This window comes from Gnatocerus cornutus, chromosome 5 (assembly GCF_029298725.1).
Source record: "Gnatocerus cornutus isolate USDA-ARS CGAHR chromosome 5, icGnaCorn1.1, whole genome shotgun sequence".
Classification (NCBI taxonomy): Eukaryota; Metazoa; Arthropoda; class Insecta; order Coleoptera; family Tenebrionidae; genus Gnatocerus; species Gnatocerus cornutus.
The window spans coordinates 17295386-17311772 of record NC_142237.1 but is presented as its reverse complement, the minus strand read 5'-3'; the positions used below and the strand labels follow the sequence as shown (position 1 = coordinate 17311772).

At 34.9% G+C, this 16387-nt stretch overlaps 2 protein-coding genes across 2 annotated transcripts; one reads left to right on the top strand and one right to left on the bottom strand.

The window, feature by feature from the left end:
* The first annotated feature begins 1075 nt into the window (after positions 1 to 1075).
* Fis1 (Mitochondrial fission 1 protein) lies at positions 1076 to 2172 on the top strand. The gene is made up of 3 exons (XM_088036149.1): positions 1076 to 1263; positions 1334 to 1592; positions 1638 to 2172. The coding sequence occupies exons 1-3, from the start codon at positions 1219 to 1221 to the stop codon at positions 1787 to 1789; spliced, it is 456 nt and encodes a 151-aa protein (XP_087892275.1). The 5' UTR covers positions 1076 to 1218; the 3' UTR covers positions 1790 to 2172.
* A 7243-nt stretch (positions 2173 to 9415) lies between these two features.
* LOC148175232 (ras-related and estrogen-regulated growth inhibitor-like protein A) lies at positions 9416 to 15425 on the bottom strand. Its single transcript, XM_088037412.1, has 5 exons — positions 15276 to 15425; positions 13472 to 13550; positions 13222 to 13278; positions 10711 to 10967; positions 9416 to 10322 (listed from the first exon to the last, which is right to left on the bottom strand). The coding sequence occupies exons 2-5, from the start codon at positions 13545 to 13547 to the stop codon at positions 10005 to 10007; spliced, it is 708 nt and encodes a 235-aa protein (XP_087893538.1). The 5' UTR covers positions 13548 to 13550; positions 15276 to 15425; the 3' UTR covers positions 9416 to 10004.
* Between the last annotated feature and the right edge of the window lie 962 nt (positions 15426 to 16387).

Here is a 16387-nt window from a genome sequence, read left to right as displayed (position 1 = left end):
ATTTTCAAATCTCAGATTTGTTGAGAAATCTGTTAAAAATAAAGATTTCTCGATTTCGGTTGAAAAAATTCAAAATGGACTTGGCAACTTTATGACTTAAGTCGGCGATATGTTCAATTTATGACGAAGGTTTGAGAAAAAACATATGAATGTCACTGATTAAGTAACCTACTTCAAATTAATTGCATAAATAAAAAATAGCTATGAAAATCTAATAAATAAGGTTGACAAAAACTGTTACCTACTGTGAATAGTTTAGTTGGAAATTGTTCTTCGTTGGGTTCATTAGTGTGCTATTTAATCCGTGAATGTGGAAAAGTGGATGCAGCAAAATTTAAATTTTGGTGAGTATAAAAATAATGCGAATAGATTTGAAGCCCTCTAGCTGCAAGTTTATATCTAGAGATCAAAACTTTCCAATAAGATCATTTCTGTCTGAAATTACATTTCTAACATTGTTTGACTAATCCTGAGGGAATTTTACATCTGATAAAACAGAACATCGTTTATCACTATGTCCATTAATTTTCGATATCAGTTTGACAATGTGGCACAGCTCGAGCACCACAATAAATTAGTTGATGGCGAGCGAAATGTATGAATGTGACTGTAAAAAATTGCGGCTGTGACGAGGGTGCGAAACCCATCGGAATTTCTGCAAAAATCACGAGCTCAAAAATATTCAATCAAGCAATTTTATTAACGTTGTCCGCAATGGGACTGCCAACTTTTCGTGCTTTATGTATCGAAATTAAATTTCAAATTTTAAATTTTAATAAACGGAAACTCAAAAACCACACCGTTGGAATATTATTTTCATTATTTTGATTGTTTAATTTTTCAAAACTTTCTCAAAAATTTGAACAAAATGACCTTGACATGCGCCATCTACCCCGAATGTTGTCAACTAAACTCAGCATTTACATAGCATTTCAAAGTTACTAAACTTTACGCTGTTCACATATAAAAATGAAATAAAAACCCGCAGATTTTATATTTAACTAAATTTCGAGGAATCTCTTTTTTTGTTTCAAGTTTGACAAGTATGCAGATTTCTATCTCGACAGTTGACGTACTTTGTGATAAATCCGTAAGAGGTCGCTACAGCGGCGACCGTAAATATTGAAGTTTTCCCGTTGTCATTAAATGCGCTTTTCATTGAACACTGAACGTCACTTTGTTTTTCTCTGTGAAAATCTGTAAGTGATTCAAATTGTGATGGCAGGAATTTTAACAGAGACTGTGGAGCCGGCTGATCTAAAGGTAAGTCCAAAATCCCTATATCATTGTATTTATCTAATTTGATTGATGAGTCATTAAAACTAACTTCTAGAAATTCGAGAAGATTTACCACGAACAGTTGTACAAGAACGACGTGACACCGAGAGCTCAGTTTGAGTATGCTTGGTGTCTTGTAAGGAGTAAGTATCCTGGGGATATTCACAAAGGGATAATACTTTTGGAGGATCTGTACAAGTCTCATGAGGAAGGACAGAGGGACTATTTGTATTATTTAGCTATTGGAAGTGCGAGACTGAAGGAATATTCAAAAGCTTTGAATTATGTGAGGTCATTTCTGTTGATTGAGCCAGGTTAGTTTAGGTCAAATGACGCATAAAGTTTAAAGGAGGTTTTAGGTAATCAACAAGTCATCAGTTTACAAGAAACCATCAAGAAGAAAATGGAAAAAGAAGGCCTAGTTGGAATGGCAATGGCTGGTGGTGTTGTCCTAGCTGTTGGAGCTATTGTTGGTGTAGGTATGGCCATTGCAAGCAAAGTTAAGTCTTAGTGCTTCCAACATATCAAGCGTGATAGTATTCATTTCTACAGATACCAAATTGCCTTTTTTTGAGTCAATAAAGTTTGATTTTTGTTGCGTATATTGCTGGCAAATTCCACTCTTCTTGTACTTTAGACTTTGAGTTCTTTTTTTAAAATAAAATTTGTGTGTTTATTTGTTTTAAATTCTATTTTTTTACGCTTTTCTATTCCATGTCATCTTGATGTTTTTATTTGACAATTGCACATAAGTCGTTGGATGTATTCAAACTTTTTTGTTTAGACTGCTGTATGAGTCTGATGTGAATAGTTTTTCATAGTGTTTAGTTAAGTTATGTTTAAATTTAAAAATCACTGTAAATGCGATGTATAAAATAAAGTTTGTTTAAGTAAGTTGTGAATAACATTCACACTTCTTCTGTGAGTTTATTTACCGTTATCTTATCAATTGTATTCGTAAACATCGTTTTGCGACGTTCTGCCTTATTATTGGGCCGTTTTACGCCAATATTGATCACAAGTTTTGTAACAATTTGGACGAAGATAATTTATCTCTTATCTCATCTTACAGGTTTCATTTCAGCGAATCGCGAAATCGTGCTGTAGATGTCACTGTTGGTTAAAATTTAAAGTGTTTATAACACTTTGGCAAAAATTCAAAACATTGCCGGTAATAACAACCAAAATAACCCGTATTTTACTTCTCACTGTTTTATTACTTTTTGTTAGTAAATTCAAACGATTTAATTCTTTGTAAATTTTACATTGAAAGGACCTACTTTAATGTATCTTACGTAAATAAAACGTTTCATTGATGGATCCATAAAAACTAAAATCGATCGAACTCAGGTTCATTGGCGCAAAAACGTCTTTGCACATTTTTTTTTATTTTAGCACAACATAAAATCGATTTTTCGAAGTTCTTACATAGCCACTTCGTTATTTCAACCAATTTCTGCGTCATCACACAATTCAACTTCGTTTATGCAATTTGGTTTGATGAACTGACTAAGTAATCATAACACTTTTTCGCACATCATTTCTTGAAAGTTGCCACTCGAGTTATTACATTTTTTCGAATTAAATTTTGGTTGGGATAACAGAAATCATCAGAGAATTTTTCGCTCCTTAATCATCGACTCATTCTTTACCGGTTATTTTTGGTTAAATGCTTTGGTGGATTAATCACGATCGAATCTATTTATTTTCGAAGCGCTGAATTAATGCATTTTAAATAGATAAACTATTTTTTTCAAGGTTTTTTTCTGATTCCTTTCTGTTTTCCACGAATTTTACTGCGACTTCTATGGAATATTGTGTTGACTTCCTGGTCCAAAGCATTTTCGGTATCACGGAAGTCCGCTTTTCCTACTTATTTATTATTTTAGCTTCAAGACGAAACGTGGATATAAATAATAAGTTTTATCCATCACCACTTTGTGTTTAATAATAAACAATAAAGAGCAAATCACAATCCCTAGAAATATGAGTTCGGCGCCTTATTTTCCCATCAAACTGATCCAAAAACGACAAAATAGCGGAAAATTCACCTTGACACCCATTTATAACTGCTCCAGTTCCAAGAGGAAACTGCGAGCAACAAGTCATTGACAGGAAAAGTTTACTAACAGTAGATTTTGTGGCACCACTTAAATTTATGTACTTCCAGGAAATTTTCTGTTTAGTCTCAGACCATTAACCATAATTCATAGATACAAAACATTTTCGCATCTAACGTGTAATTTACCGCTATTATTGAGTTTTCCACGTTTTCCCTTAATCTGAAAGTGTAAACGAACTGAAGCACGTGGAAATTTACTTCAATTCAGAGTTGATTGATAACCTCATTTTATTGAGAGCTTTATGATAAGCTCAGGATTTTATGGTTTCTCTTTGTTTTTATAATTTGCTCCTTGTTACAGTGAAATATTGAAGTTGTCGGGTTTCAGAACTGCTAAATTAAACCAAGTTTGGGGTTATATAAGTCTTCATTTTAATTAAAATTGAAGACGCTTGGTTATAGATTGTTAGATAATAAGAAAATAATGAGAGTTTTCCAACTACGTTGTAAAGTTAGGTACCTGTAATTAGAACATAGGAGTATGAAACAACATCATTTATAAAAATAAAAACTATTAAAATTTTTTGTAGAAATCAATAAATAGCTCCTACGTTTTTTGTAGTCTTAGCGGTTGCTCGTCAGATTTAGCGATTTTAAGGTGGTAATACTCATTTCCATGTATAAATTCATTATAATTTTAATTCCATTTATACCACTCTAATTCCTGTTTTCTCTTATGTAACTTTAAATTTTTTTCAAAGGCCAAATGGCAGAACAGAAGCCAAAATTATTTGAAGACCCCATGGATGAAAATAAACTAGGCGCCATGTGGCTATAACTTTCGATAAACTATTCGATGTGAGAAAAGATATAAGTTAAAATAAATTTTTTAAGGGGACAAAAAATATGGAAGAAACTTATGAATCTGCGAAATCAGGATAATCATAAAACAAACTGAATGTAAAGTCATATTTAGATATTTTTAGAAAACGTGAACTTTGGTCACGAAATTTCGAATTAGGATCCTCTTTGCATAAAATTGAGGTTACACAAACTGGCGAAAATTGCCTAATTTTCACCCTTCACTTTCTAGGTCAACCTAAGCAAACTAATGAAAGAAAATGGCAAGAAAACTCAATTCATTGCATAAACTAAGATCATCTTTCACATTTTTTTAATTATTTGCTCCGATTTTAATTACAATCAAGGTAAGTTTATGTGGGCGTCTGTATTTAAACTTTTGCATACCACTCTCAGAACGCAGGTGTTTGCTAATTGCTTCTAAATCTTTATTAAACGAAAGCTCGCGAGCGCACATTTGCAGAGTAAATTATGTAAGTAAAAGGAGTCTCTTGAGACATTATCTAGGTCACGAATTGCCGTAAGTGTAGGTTTGATCCAACCAGAATCAAAATAAATGATCCACAGTTACGTCGTTCTTTTATTTATCATGACGCAAATCTTTCCGCCAAATATTTAATACTTTGTAAATCAGTTGAGATTCGCATCATTTCCCGTGAACAGTGACCAGACGCGGGTTGTTAACATGGAAATAAAAAAAATCATATTTATGGCACTAGAAAATTTAAAAGCTCCTATAAAGTGGAAGTTCAAGGTGGTTTAAGCCGCAATTTCACACATGTGCTTGCTAATAAAATTCGTCTTGCTAAATCCAGCCATACTTTTTGCTTCATTCGGTTTATTTTTAAGAAAATCGAAAAACAATGACTTGGATTTTACGACAGATGTTCCCAATTAATTCGAATTGTCGCTTCCTGAAACGCGAATTGAGAAAATCAAGGCGCTATTTTAAAAGCGCATTCTTCCTTGACACTCACGTGTGAAATATTAATGTCTGATCAAATATAACACGAGCGTGAAGTTGTACACAAAACACTGATAAAATAATTAAAAATTTGAAATCTACCAGAATAGCGTAAATATTTTGCGAAAGCGCGAAAAGAAACACTTCGATCAATAGTTAAAACTTCTTCCGAGCACCCCAGTTTGTCTATCATCAAAATAGACTTTTATTTCCTGAAATAACAAGCTGTACTAATTTCTCCTCAAGCACCATTAATCAAAATGAAGTGACTATAAAATTGTAGGTGCGAAACTTAACACGAGCCAACAAATTAGGTTAAAAGCATAAAAATTAAGGAATATATAGTTTATTGTGGCGACCAACGAATGATTTACTAAGACGTCGTTGTCTAATTTTAAGTTGGAACTGTTGGAAGAAATGGTGGAGACGAAAAATTAATTTTAGCAGGTGACAATCATAAGTAAAGATTGCGTTGTTTACGGGTGACATTCAAGAATCGGTGTTTATGCTTGTTGTGCAACAGTTAAAATTATCGGAGGAGTAAACACTCGAAATGCTTAGTTTGTGATTTTGAAATCCGAAATTTGCATTTTTCTTAATTTCTGAATATATTTGAAAATTTTATTTTGTATTAATTGTGTAAATATTTGGAAAGTTCTTTGTGTCTGGTCTAGACAGATGAATTGGACAGGATAAATCACAGTTTATGATATTGCAACCTTCAATGAAAATTAAAAATATTATTGTAAAAAAGCTCCTATTTTCTGCCAAAAAATTAAAATGCGCGCACATTTTACAAGTCAATGGCCGTTTGGAACGATTTTCCAAATTTACGTATTTCGTGAAAAATTCATGATTCAGGACATAGAAAATTGACTGGAGAATTAGTAGGTATTTCACAAATTCTGTGAATATTTGAAGGATTTCTTGTTTTTGTATTTAAGAAGATCAAATAAACCATTTTGCGAATTCAATAAATTGTTTGAATTTTACATCACCAAAAATCACAATTTTTCGTTATTCTACAAAACTATGAACATTTTGTCTTTATTGTCTTTACTCTATAATTTGTAAAATAAAAGGTCTTAAAATAAAATGATTTAAATTTGTTTGAAATCTTAGAAGTAGCGCATCCACCATTTTTTCATATTTTTATAAATTGTGTGAACGTTTGTGAAGCTCTTCGTTTTCTGTTTCAACAAATAAAATTTAGCAAAAAATTGAGCCATTCTTTAGAAATACAAAGTTGTAGTGAATTTGTAGAATTCTAAAGCCCAAATAACTTTTTCAATTTTTAATTCATTAACTTTTAATATTTATAAAATTGTTCGTATTATGATTAGATCTGATTCCTTAAAAACTAAGTCGTAGTTTTCCTAAAATCCTAATTTTAAATTCAAACTTCTGTTTTTACTTGACGCCGGTCTTGGAATTAATTAATTAATACATCAGATTAACCTGCTAATTTATTAAAACACTAAACAAGCACTTCCTGAAGTTAAACAGCTTCCTCTCATAACAAATTGCGTTTATTTAGACATTAATAACCCTTCAAATTTTGCACTAGTGGCGTGCCAAAAACTCCCAACTAAAAAAAAAAAGCAGATGTTAGTTACACTGATATTAAGCTTTACGTCAACGTCTAATAATTTTCTGGACCTGCCGCTGTCTAGAGTTACTAGAGCACAGCAAAAATTTTCCCAAACATTTGCTGTTATTAAAAACGGCACTGACATCGATAACTTGCTCTGATTGCATACAATAAAAACGAAAGGGACTTTTCCTAATAGGTTATCAGTGGTGGTGATAACAAAATCAACGTAATTAATTTTCAACAACTGACGACACTATTCAGGTACATTGGCACCTGCAAGTGCACACTTTTGCATATCTGATTAGCAATGTGATCGAACATCATGTAATAACGTTTTGAGAAAGACTCTCCAACACGTGTTTCGCTGTATTTCTGTAGCGGGTGAAGGTATTACAAACGTCGCACGTGCTGGCTAATTGTTATGTTTACTACTCGCTATTTTACGTAAAATAACAAGTTAATCAGTAGTTTCCACAAAAGGGCGATGACTGGACTACACGGGACAAGTTTAAAATTTTGAGACGAATTAGGAATCGTATTTAGGCTTCACGTGGCCCCTGTCAAAAAATATTATTTTCAATGGCGTCACGGCGCTCTAGCTAATGAAATTAATTGCTTGAATTTTCCATGGCATTAATGTGCGAATTAGAAGATCACGTATTACAAAATGTTGTTAGAAACGGAGCTTTTTTCTGATTAGTTGGGAAACGTGAGAAAATAATTTGTTTGTCTCATTGGGAATACGTTGAGTTTACAAACCTTTGCTCTTATGTCACAGGTATGTAATTGCATCCGTTTTTTGATAAATTATATAGTACACGTCTCTTGTAAAATTGTTGGATATTTATTTGGAAAACTTCGCGTTGTTGAAAAATAAAGAAAATGGACACGCATGGAAGGCAAAATCTGCTTTCAAATTAAAAATTTTCGATTTCGAAGAAGCTACCGAAAACGTCCAGTGCTTATGAGAACAAAATAAATTTAAAAAAATGGTTTGATTTTCTTCTATTCTGAATTTTCTGCTATGACTTTCATAGAAAACAAAGCGAGTGTTTGCGTGTTTTTGAAACTCAGTCAACGCGTCAAAAATACCACATCGCATCGTGAGGAAATGCATTAAAGCTTTGTGCCAATGTGAAAACAACTAATATTCATTGCGCCGCATTGTGCTTATTTTTATGGCAGACATAAACTGTCTGAAAAACATCAACGGTGGTTAAATTTGAACACCTCTGAATTCGACACACTATAATCCATAAAATAAATTTATTAGTTATAAAGGTCGACAAGTTTACAGATTTTAAACTATATAACTTTATTGACTGTTGATCCTATTTATTCAATTTTTAGCCGAAGGTGAATCAATTTGTTTTGAGAGTCCGTGGATTTATCAAGCCCAATTTACTAATAACGAAAAGAATAATAATTGCGTCTCTCTTAAAAACAATCTTGGCGTATATTAAGAGTTTTGCACCAATTAAATTTACGACAAATTTGTATTTATTTACACGAAAAAGTGGTTCAGGCACATAAAGTATAATTCTGGAAAAGTGCTAAAGAGGCTATTAAAATTTGTGTTAAAAACCTGAAGATTTGGTTTCACGTGATCATTTAAACGAGCGTGTATATTTGTAATTTTTTAACTTGTGTATACATTTTTGGAATTCGATTGCTTTCAAGTTTTCGAGATAAACACCAATTCAATTTTTTTGCATCGTTTGAGTCGTTTTTTTTTTTAGATATATGAGACCGGAATCTAAAGACAGCATTTTTCTATCTGTCATAGTTTCGGAGATATTGAACATTGAAAATTTCGAAAATAAAAATCAAAACTTCAATCGTTTCTAATTTATTCTGTTATTTGTGGACAATAACTTATGTTTGCTCCGCAAATAAGCAAAATATTTGCCAAAATAGATTTACAACCCGAAATTTCAATCGCTTCTAATTCATTATTTGTTATTATTATTTGTTGACGTACCTGAAAAATTAGTTTAGTTTTGGATTCTGCGTTTAATAAGCACCTATGACATAACTTTTGTTTCAGTTATTGCTTGATATATTGACCGAAATTTTCATTTTCAATGAGCATTTTCGGGACAGAACGACATTGTATGCTTTTGTTATACATCAATTGAAAGAGTAGCTCGAGATCTATGAACTGGTAAACTCTCAGATCGGTAGGTCAAATAGTTTACAAGTGGCGATCAAAATACCAAAAAGTAAAATTTTTAATTCGGGAGATATAAAACCGAAAATCTGGAAAATTGGGCTCTTGTACCTCTAGAATTTTTTCAGCTTTCTTTTAAAAAAATCCTCTCGAGATATTTTGTTAGAACTTTACATTACAATTCCCAAAACGAAACAAGACTGAAATCCCGTTTTCATCGGCTAATATCTTCCAGTTTCCAGTTTATTTCAAGCCTTTAAATCAAATCTGAATAATTTTGCGTTTATTACAAACAAAGTTCTTAACTTTATACTAACCTTCCTGTCGACAATTTTCATTGTTACGTAACTTCTCCAATTGTTTGATCGTAAAATAAATAATTGATCTCTCGCTAAATGATAAAGTGGCATCTCCATAAATTCGTGTTCAAATAAATAGAGGATTTAGGGTTATGGTGATGGTTTTTATGAATAGATAGAAGACGAAAAAGTTTGTACAAATTTATTAGCATAAATATATCTATGCATTCACATGAATTTGAATAATGTCTAGTTAAATTACAAAAAGACATTGAATATCACAGCCGTTATAGCACACACAATCTTATTATATTTGGTCTCTATTACCTAAACATCGGGGTTTTATAATAAACAGCGAACAAATAGTCAACTCTCGATCTCACACACAACAAAAATCACAATTAGACTGAAAAATAGGCAGTAATGAAAGTTGAATATATCTTCGCATTGGCAACATGAATATAAGAAAGGGTATAAAAATTACGTCTACTTATTAAAATAACTTCTTCCGAATCCACAAATAACTTGCGCCACAGCTGACGAAATTCTCTTCGCACCTCTTGATATGAACAAGCATTGACCCTGTCGGAAGTCTTTCTGCCAAGATAAATTATTGCACACTTCTTCTTGAATGGATCTTCCCTTTCAGTTTATTACTCATTTAGCTCAAGGATCATCCCAATTGCACAGCACGTGTCCCTTCTCATAAAACTGAGAAATATGGAGCGAAAATTTGATCAACGAGCAGTCCCGACCTGCTCCTCCTTATCCGATAGTCAGAGGGACGCCGTCGCTGTAAAATTCTGTCTTCGTCTCAACACCCTCGACTTGTACAAATCAGATTTGTGGCACACCACCACGGTTCCTCCTTGGTTGGGGTTGGGGACGACCTTCCCGTTCGCGTTACCAATTAACGTCCCGATCATCTTAGACACGGAGAATTTACGGGTTTTTTGCGTGTTTTGCACAGAGCGACATTCATTGAGGACTGCGTCTATAGCGGTGTAAATCGCGGGGCTGTTTTCTGCTACGGAAACTTCGTGGAATTGGGAGTTGTGTTGGATGGCCAAAGTGCGGCCTTCCACTTCGTCCACCTGAAAACAAACCCGACTATAAATAAAGGAGAAGAATGCGGGATGTTTGTGTTGGGGTCATGCGCTAATTTTGAGCAATCAAGGACAGCACGTTCACTGAGATGTCAATCAGAAGTTGGCAATTTGTAAACATTCTAGTTCATTAATGGGAGAATGTTTCCGGCTAAAATTAGACGGTTTTAACCTTAAGGACACAAGTGTGAACTGTCTCAAAAAGTTTTTGCTACAATCGTGCTGATTACGCCTGCATAAACACTCTCATAACTCTCTCAGCAAAAAACAGTTTACAACACTTATCTACGTTGCGACAGCAATGTCACTTTATAAATAAGCCCGAGTTGTATTAACATGATTTACTCTCTTGTTCTCATTACAATAAAAGCCTCACCTGTCGAAGATGTTCCAGATCTGATTTGTTTCCCAGCAGGACAATAGGCATTTGACTCCTCAGTTGAAGGACTCGCTGAAGAAGATCCGAAGCATGCGCCATCGAAGATCGATTCGTTATATCGTAAACCACAACACACGCATCGGCCCAATAAATGGCTTCTTCAGGAAATAAAGACAAATCGCAACTGCAAACATCCACAATTTCCACTTCCAAAGCTGAGTTGTTCACCGTTAAAGTTTGCCGATAAAGTAAATCTGGAAAAAATTAGAAGTTATAGGGACAATGAACCTGAAAACTTTCAAGGTTTCGTGGGGGTTGATTCGCTTTGTTTCGAGGGAAGTCTGCTATAAATGGAAAGGTACCCTTATAACGCACGTCAATCTCTTCCGGTCTAATTTAATTACAGTTTCGTGATAATGAGATGAGTATGATTGGAAATGGTGGTGGTAACGGCAGAAATTGAGAGTTCAACAGGTTAAATTAAAAGACGTTCTATATAATATGGCGTGGGATTTTCTTCCCGCATTGTAGTGGCACCCGGAACTATAACAGTTTGTTGAAGTGGCATTTAACATCGTTTCGACAATCTGCTCGTCTCCGCTATTAATAGTTCATCTTTTAGACCAGGGACATGATCCTCAGCTATGCAGACGCTGCTGTCTGAATACCTAATGATATTTTAGACAAGGCGTCGCTGGCGTCTCTGTCTAAACACACCGTTGCATCATTGCAGCTGATCGCAAGAACCTGCCAAAGGACGAGTCCAAGCAATGAACTGGGTGACTAAGTGTGTAGGTTGTGGTCCTTCAGGAGAAAGGCCGTATGAATCCGCTAATTTCCGCGTTTCCATCGCCCTAATTTAGTTCTTTGGATAATGAGAGCAATCAACTGTTGTAGCATCGCGATGGAATGCTCTAATTTAAGCCCGAGCTGCTACATGCCAGAACTACAGTTAGGTCTTTCTTTCGGGGAGCTTTGATTCAACAATAAACCATTGGAAGCGTGATTCACGGTTATTTCGGATGACAGGTAATGGAAAGCATCGAACTTTTTCGCAAACTGTATCAAGGTGAGAGGGGAAAAGCCTTGGGCTTTATTATCAACATGAGATGAATTTATGGACGTACAAGTCAGGAAGGTGATGCAATCATGGAAAGCTCCGATTTAATTGTGGTGGTTTCTTGTAATCACGAGGGAGTTGACAAGATTGCCTTCCAGGAAGAAAGGGAGCGTTTTAATGGGATAAGTGGACTGGGTTAGTGGGACGAGCAGGAATTATGTAAGGAACCAAATTGACTTAGGTATGTAACACAGATGTTGACTTCAACTTAGATTTGCGACGCGGTCTGACATTCATTAACTTGACCCTAAATTCTGGGGAAGATGCTGACACTTTTCGAGCGATATTATACATTGTCCCAACCTGGCGTCGTTGCAAATTTATATATTTTGACTGAATCTAAATTTATTCAAACCTGGGCCGCAAATTTTTAGTTGAGCTGCCAAGGATATCCACAAATCGCGAATTTTCAAGAAAATCAAAATCCGTGGCTATTACATACTCGGCGCAATTAAAGCTCCTTTAATCTCGCGGCAAAGAAACTCGCGGTTGTAAAGATCTGAGAAAAAACGCATTTGAAATAACAAAATTTTATAATTATACCGACGAACGTCAGTCATTTTTAGACTGCCAAAATTTTTGCACACTGCTCGCTATTAACTGAGGTAAATATCTCTTCAATTACATTGTTTCGATACGTACAAAAATCCTATTTTTGCTCGCAAAAACCAGAAATAGATTCTGAAAAATTAGGTAGATCACGATGGAGTGAATTGCAAACAGTCGGATGATTTGTTTTGTGCTAAATATGTGCGATTCGGTAATGCCGACGTTTGGAATCACTGATGGGTGAATAACTGTTGTTTCGGACTGCGTCAGCGTGACGTGAATAGACACTTGTTCTAGAATCTAAATACTAGTAACTAGCCATAAATGGATGCCAAATATTTACTAAGTTTGGTCGACATGTCTGCCAAAACATGATTTATTGCCACAAAATTCCAACATAAATAAACGATTTGAACAGTCTTTGATTTGACCTTTATTATGATCGTCAAGGATACAGCATCCTTGCTGCTGTTTCATGGTTAAAACTTTTAAGTTCCGACATTGACATATTAGCGGTTTTAATAATTCTCTTTAGCAAACGGAGGACTTTTGCCATTATTTTAAAATAGCGCGGTTATTACAATTTTTGTAAACAATCATTTACAATTTCCACCTCCAAATTCCTATTAGGCAAGGTGTTGTTCCGCCTCTAAAAATAACGTAATAAACTCGCTCAAAGCTAATCAATGAAAAGTATGACAAGGATTGTTTCTGTAAAGTCACTATGAAACTTGATTATGTAACTTCCCATTTATTTGCACAAGCAGACTTTACGAGTTTTGCAAATTTATTTTTACTGCAGGTACTCTGTCACCTAAAATTATAACTGAGGTACATACCTGTGTTGCTTCTGTATTCTCCAATGTATCTCCTGGTTAAATATCGAACAGTGAGAGCTGAAACAAGACAATTTTGAGTTTCCTGAACTCAACAAAGTATGAATCGACTGGACATTATTATCTCGCGTCCAATAACACTGATCGTTAAAGGAGTTAACGATGTTATTTTTGGCCGCGTCAAACAAACAAGTCCGGAATTTGATTCATGTTTTGGAAAACTCCATTTTGAGTAATTCAGGGCACAACTTACCGGATTTCCCAACGTTCGCCTTTCCGATGACGGCTAATCGGACTTTCGGCACAGCGTTCTTATCTTCAGTTTTCATTTTCTGTAAAAAAAGACAACAAATTTTATTTTGGGTGACAAAATAATAACCTCCGGAATTTGTTTGTGGATTTGACTGCCAATGAATGCAAAGCAAAGGTTTTTCGCGTAAATATTTATCATTATTTATCACGCACTGTGATTATTTATCACGCTGCGAGTCCCTGATGATCCAAAAATGGTGCTAGGAATCTCCCTGCGTCATTTTTTGTTATCCGGAGCCATATCAATTATGCGATCGCAATCTGTTTGCAACTAATTAACAATTTGATTGACACTCGATGCGAAAAAGTTTCCAGAAGTGCACGTGTTGCATGAAAAAATCGCCACATTTGTCATTACTAGTGAAAAATGCCCGAAAGTAAATCTTTTGGGCGACAAACCGTCGTGCGTCGTGTCGCCCACATTCGGCGCCTGCCGTCGGTTTAGCTCAGAAATAACCGGACTGGAATTCCAACACTTCATTCCTAGATGCTATATCACACGTTACATGGACCAAGCAAAAAGAAAACCACTGCTTGGAAGCGCTTCCATATGTGATTAAGCCATTTGCTATGAAAACAAACTAGTGATACATAAATAAGTGGAGGCGATGCGGAAGCGAATCCACCAATTTTCATGAAGGGCTCCAATTTACTCGTTACGGCTCGTGGGAAAGCAGACGGGGTGATTAACCGGAGGGTGCCTTTGCCAGCCACCAAATTTAATTATTTACCACTTTAGCAGAAGGCCTCAAAAGGCAGTTGATGGCAGAGTTTAGCAATTTAGGGAGTTTGCAAGTCAAAGGTTGCTGTTTGTCATGGATGCAACAATTATGTAACCAAATTCACTGTCTAGAGCAAGGCTTATTTTTAGATGAGGTTTTGAATGTTTGCAACAAAATGCACCTTTTGTGCCCCGTTCGAAATTTCGATACTATTTACTCTATTTTTAGACAGTCTAAATAAAACTTTCAACGCAAATAATTATAAACATATAAATATTTGATTATAAAAATTGTAAAAACAAACCGTTGCGGCAACATCAAAAAAATATCCCGCAAGTTTTTTTCCTTAAATTATTCCTAATATTTCCACCCCAACAGACAAATGGATGAAACTCCGCTCAAACAAGTGGGCGGTAAAAGTTATAGGTCAACACTTTTGACATTTGGTCTGAACAATGCTTTTCTAACATTTACAACAGCTCATTTTGTAGGTGGGAACGATCAGTTGTAATACCGCAATTAATCAATAAAGAATTACAACGACGTGCGTTCTCACAGAAATGATCGGTAAATAAACACGAGTTCTGAAAATATTCCTGCTAGTAGAACAATGCCGAGGATTTTTCTGCTTAAATTGCGTTAGTGAGAGAATTTTTAAATATTTGTTTTTATTCGAGAAACTGTGTCGACCGTAATTGGAGATTTAATTTTTAATTAGCAGCTTTGATTGGAAAATTGGGTCAAACAATTTTTTTTGGTCTTAAGACAAACAATGACAATTAATTTTGACTCTTACGCAGTGTGGTTAATTCGGGTTATGCAGTCGTGGATTTATTATTGCGGGAGTTAAAACCACAAATTCCTAAGTAATTAAAAAAATAGTTATTTTTTGCAGCTGTGACTATAAACACTCTTTCCTTTCTTCAGTTTGTCCTTTTGCACACCTTCCCAAAGTTTGTTTATTTACTTTTGGCAAAGTTGTGGCTACACTTTTTTATTTTTTTTTTATTCTCAAAAACTCACCTGAATAAGCTCGGACACGTAGCCCCACGAAATTGCACACAGCAGAATTTTCAAAAAGTTTTTTTATTCACTTAGAGTCTCGCACTTGCACTAGCTCTAAACAGTTTGACGCTTCGAGTCGCGTTCACTGAATGAACCGGCGTCGCGACGCGCTCGTATATATTAACTGTGGGTAGTCATGACAACGTGCAGCGTCCCGCGCCGTCGGCATGTGCCAAGGATTCTACATATGCCCAAGATCCACCTCTTTCGATGGTATTCAAAGGATTAACTCGTGGAATGCACATCCTTATACATTGCAAATGAATGTTTTCAGCACTTGGAGATAAACAGATTGATCATTTCAGCTGCAATGTCGACTCAGAGGTGAATCGCTTATTGCGAATTTCAGCTGGACGCTGAGAATTGTTTTCAATTTTTTTCGGGTTATTCATTCACCGCATCCGGTCAGATTATTAAATTTGAATTTTCGCAGAAGTAATCATGGAAAATATTATTGTGGAAACCAAAATGTTAGAAGCCAGGGGATTCAAAAAAGTTTGATTTTACTGAAAGACATCACAAATTTCCTTGTTTTCGGCGCAAGCGGGATTATTTGCAAGCGCCTCAGTTTGGTGTTTTGCCAACATGCTAATTTTTATTGCATTCTTGACCACATTTTTTAACAACCGTAAGTTAAAAATTGTAGTAAAATTGTCACTTTTATGCGAATTCATATTTATTTGACAATGCAATTTTAATTTTTTCCTTTTACTAATTTATGAGTTCCTATTTTTTCAGGGCTCAAAAATCCATTTTTTTGATTTCCAGCAAAATTAAGCCACCATAAATCCAGTGGCGTTTTAAAATTAGCGGAAATATTTCATCGGATTTATCTTAGAGAAACCGAATCTCCGCATCACAAATCAAGAAATTTTTTGACCCCGACAGCGACACTGGGGTTCAAGGGACAAAACCTGTTCGTTTCCATATTAACAGATCGTTTCTGTTTCAGATTTCCGCTGCCGAAATGAAGTCTAAAGTTCATTGAATTATAACAAAACGTAATAAAAACTGAAAAATTAATATGAAACTTTATTCATTGATTTATCATTAGGCGCAAATACCTTCCG

Excerpts from the sequence above, each read along its gene's own strand:
- Fis1 (XM_088036149.1), top strand. The coding sequence starts at position 1,219 with ATGGCAGGAATTTTAACAGAGACTGTGGAGCCGGCTGATCTAAAG. Across the intron at positions 1,264-1,333 it reads TGGAGCCGGCTGATCTAAAG|AAATTCGAGAAGATTTACCA; the intron begins GTAAGTCCAAAA and ends ACTAACTTCTAG. Across the intron at positions 1,593-1,637 it reads ATTTCTGTTGATTGAGCCAG|GTAATCAACAAGTCATCAGT; the intron begins GTTAGTTTAGGT and ends AGGAGGTTTTAG.
- LOC148175232 (XM_088037412.1), bottom strand. The coding sequence starts at position 13,547 with ATGAAAACTGAAGATAAGAACGCTGTGCCGAAAGTCCGATTAGCCGTC. Across the intron at positions 10,968-13,221 it reads AGAATACAGAAGCAACACAG|ATTTACTTTATCGGCAAACT; the intron begins GTATGTACCTCA and ends AATTTTTTCCAG. Across the intron at positions 10,323-10,710 it reads ATCTGGAACATCTTCGACAG|GTGGACGAAGTGGAAGGCCG; the intron begins GTGAGGCTTTTA and ends GTTTGTTTTCAG.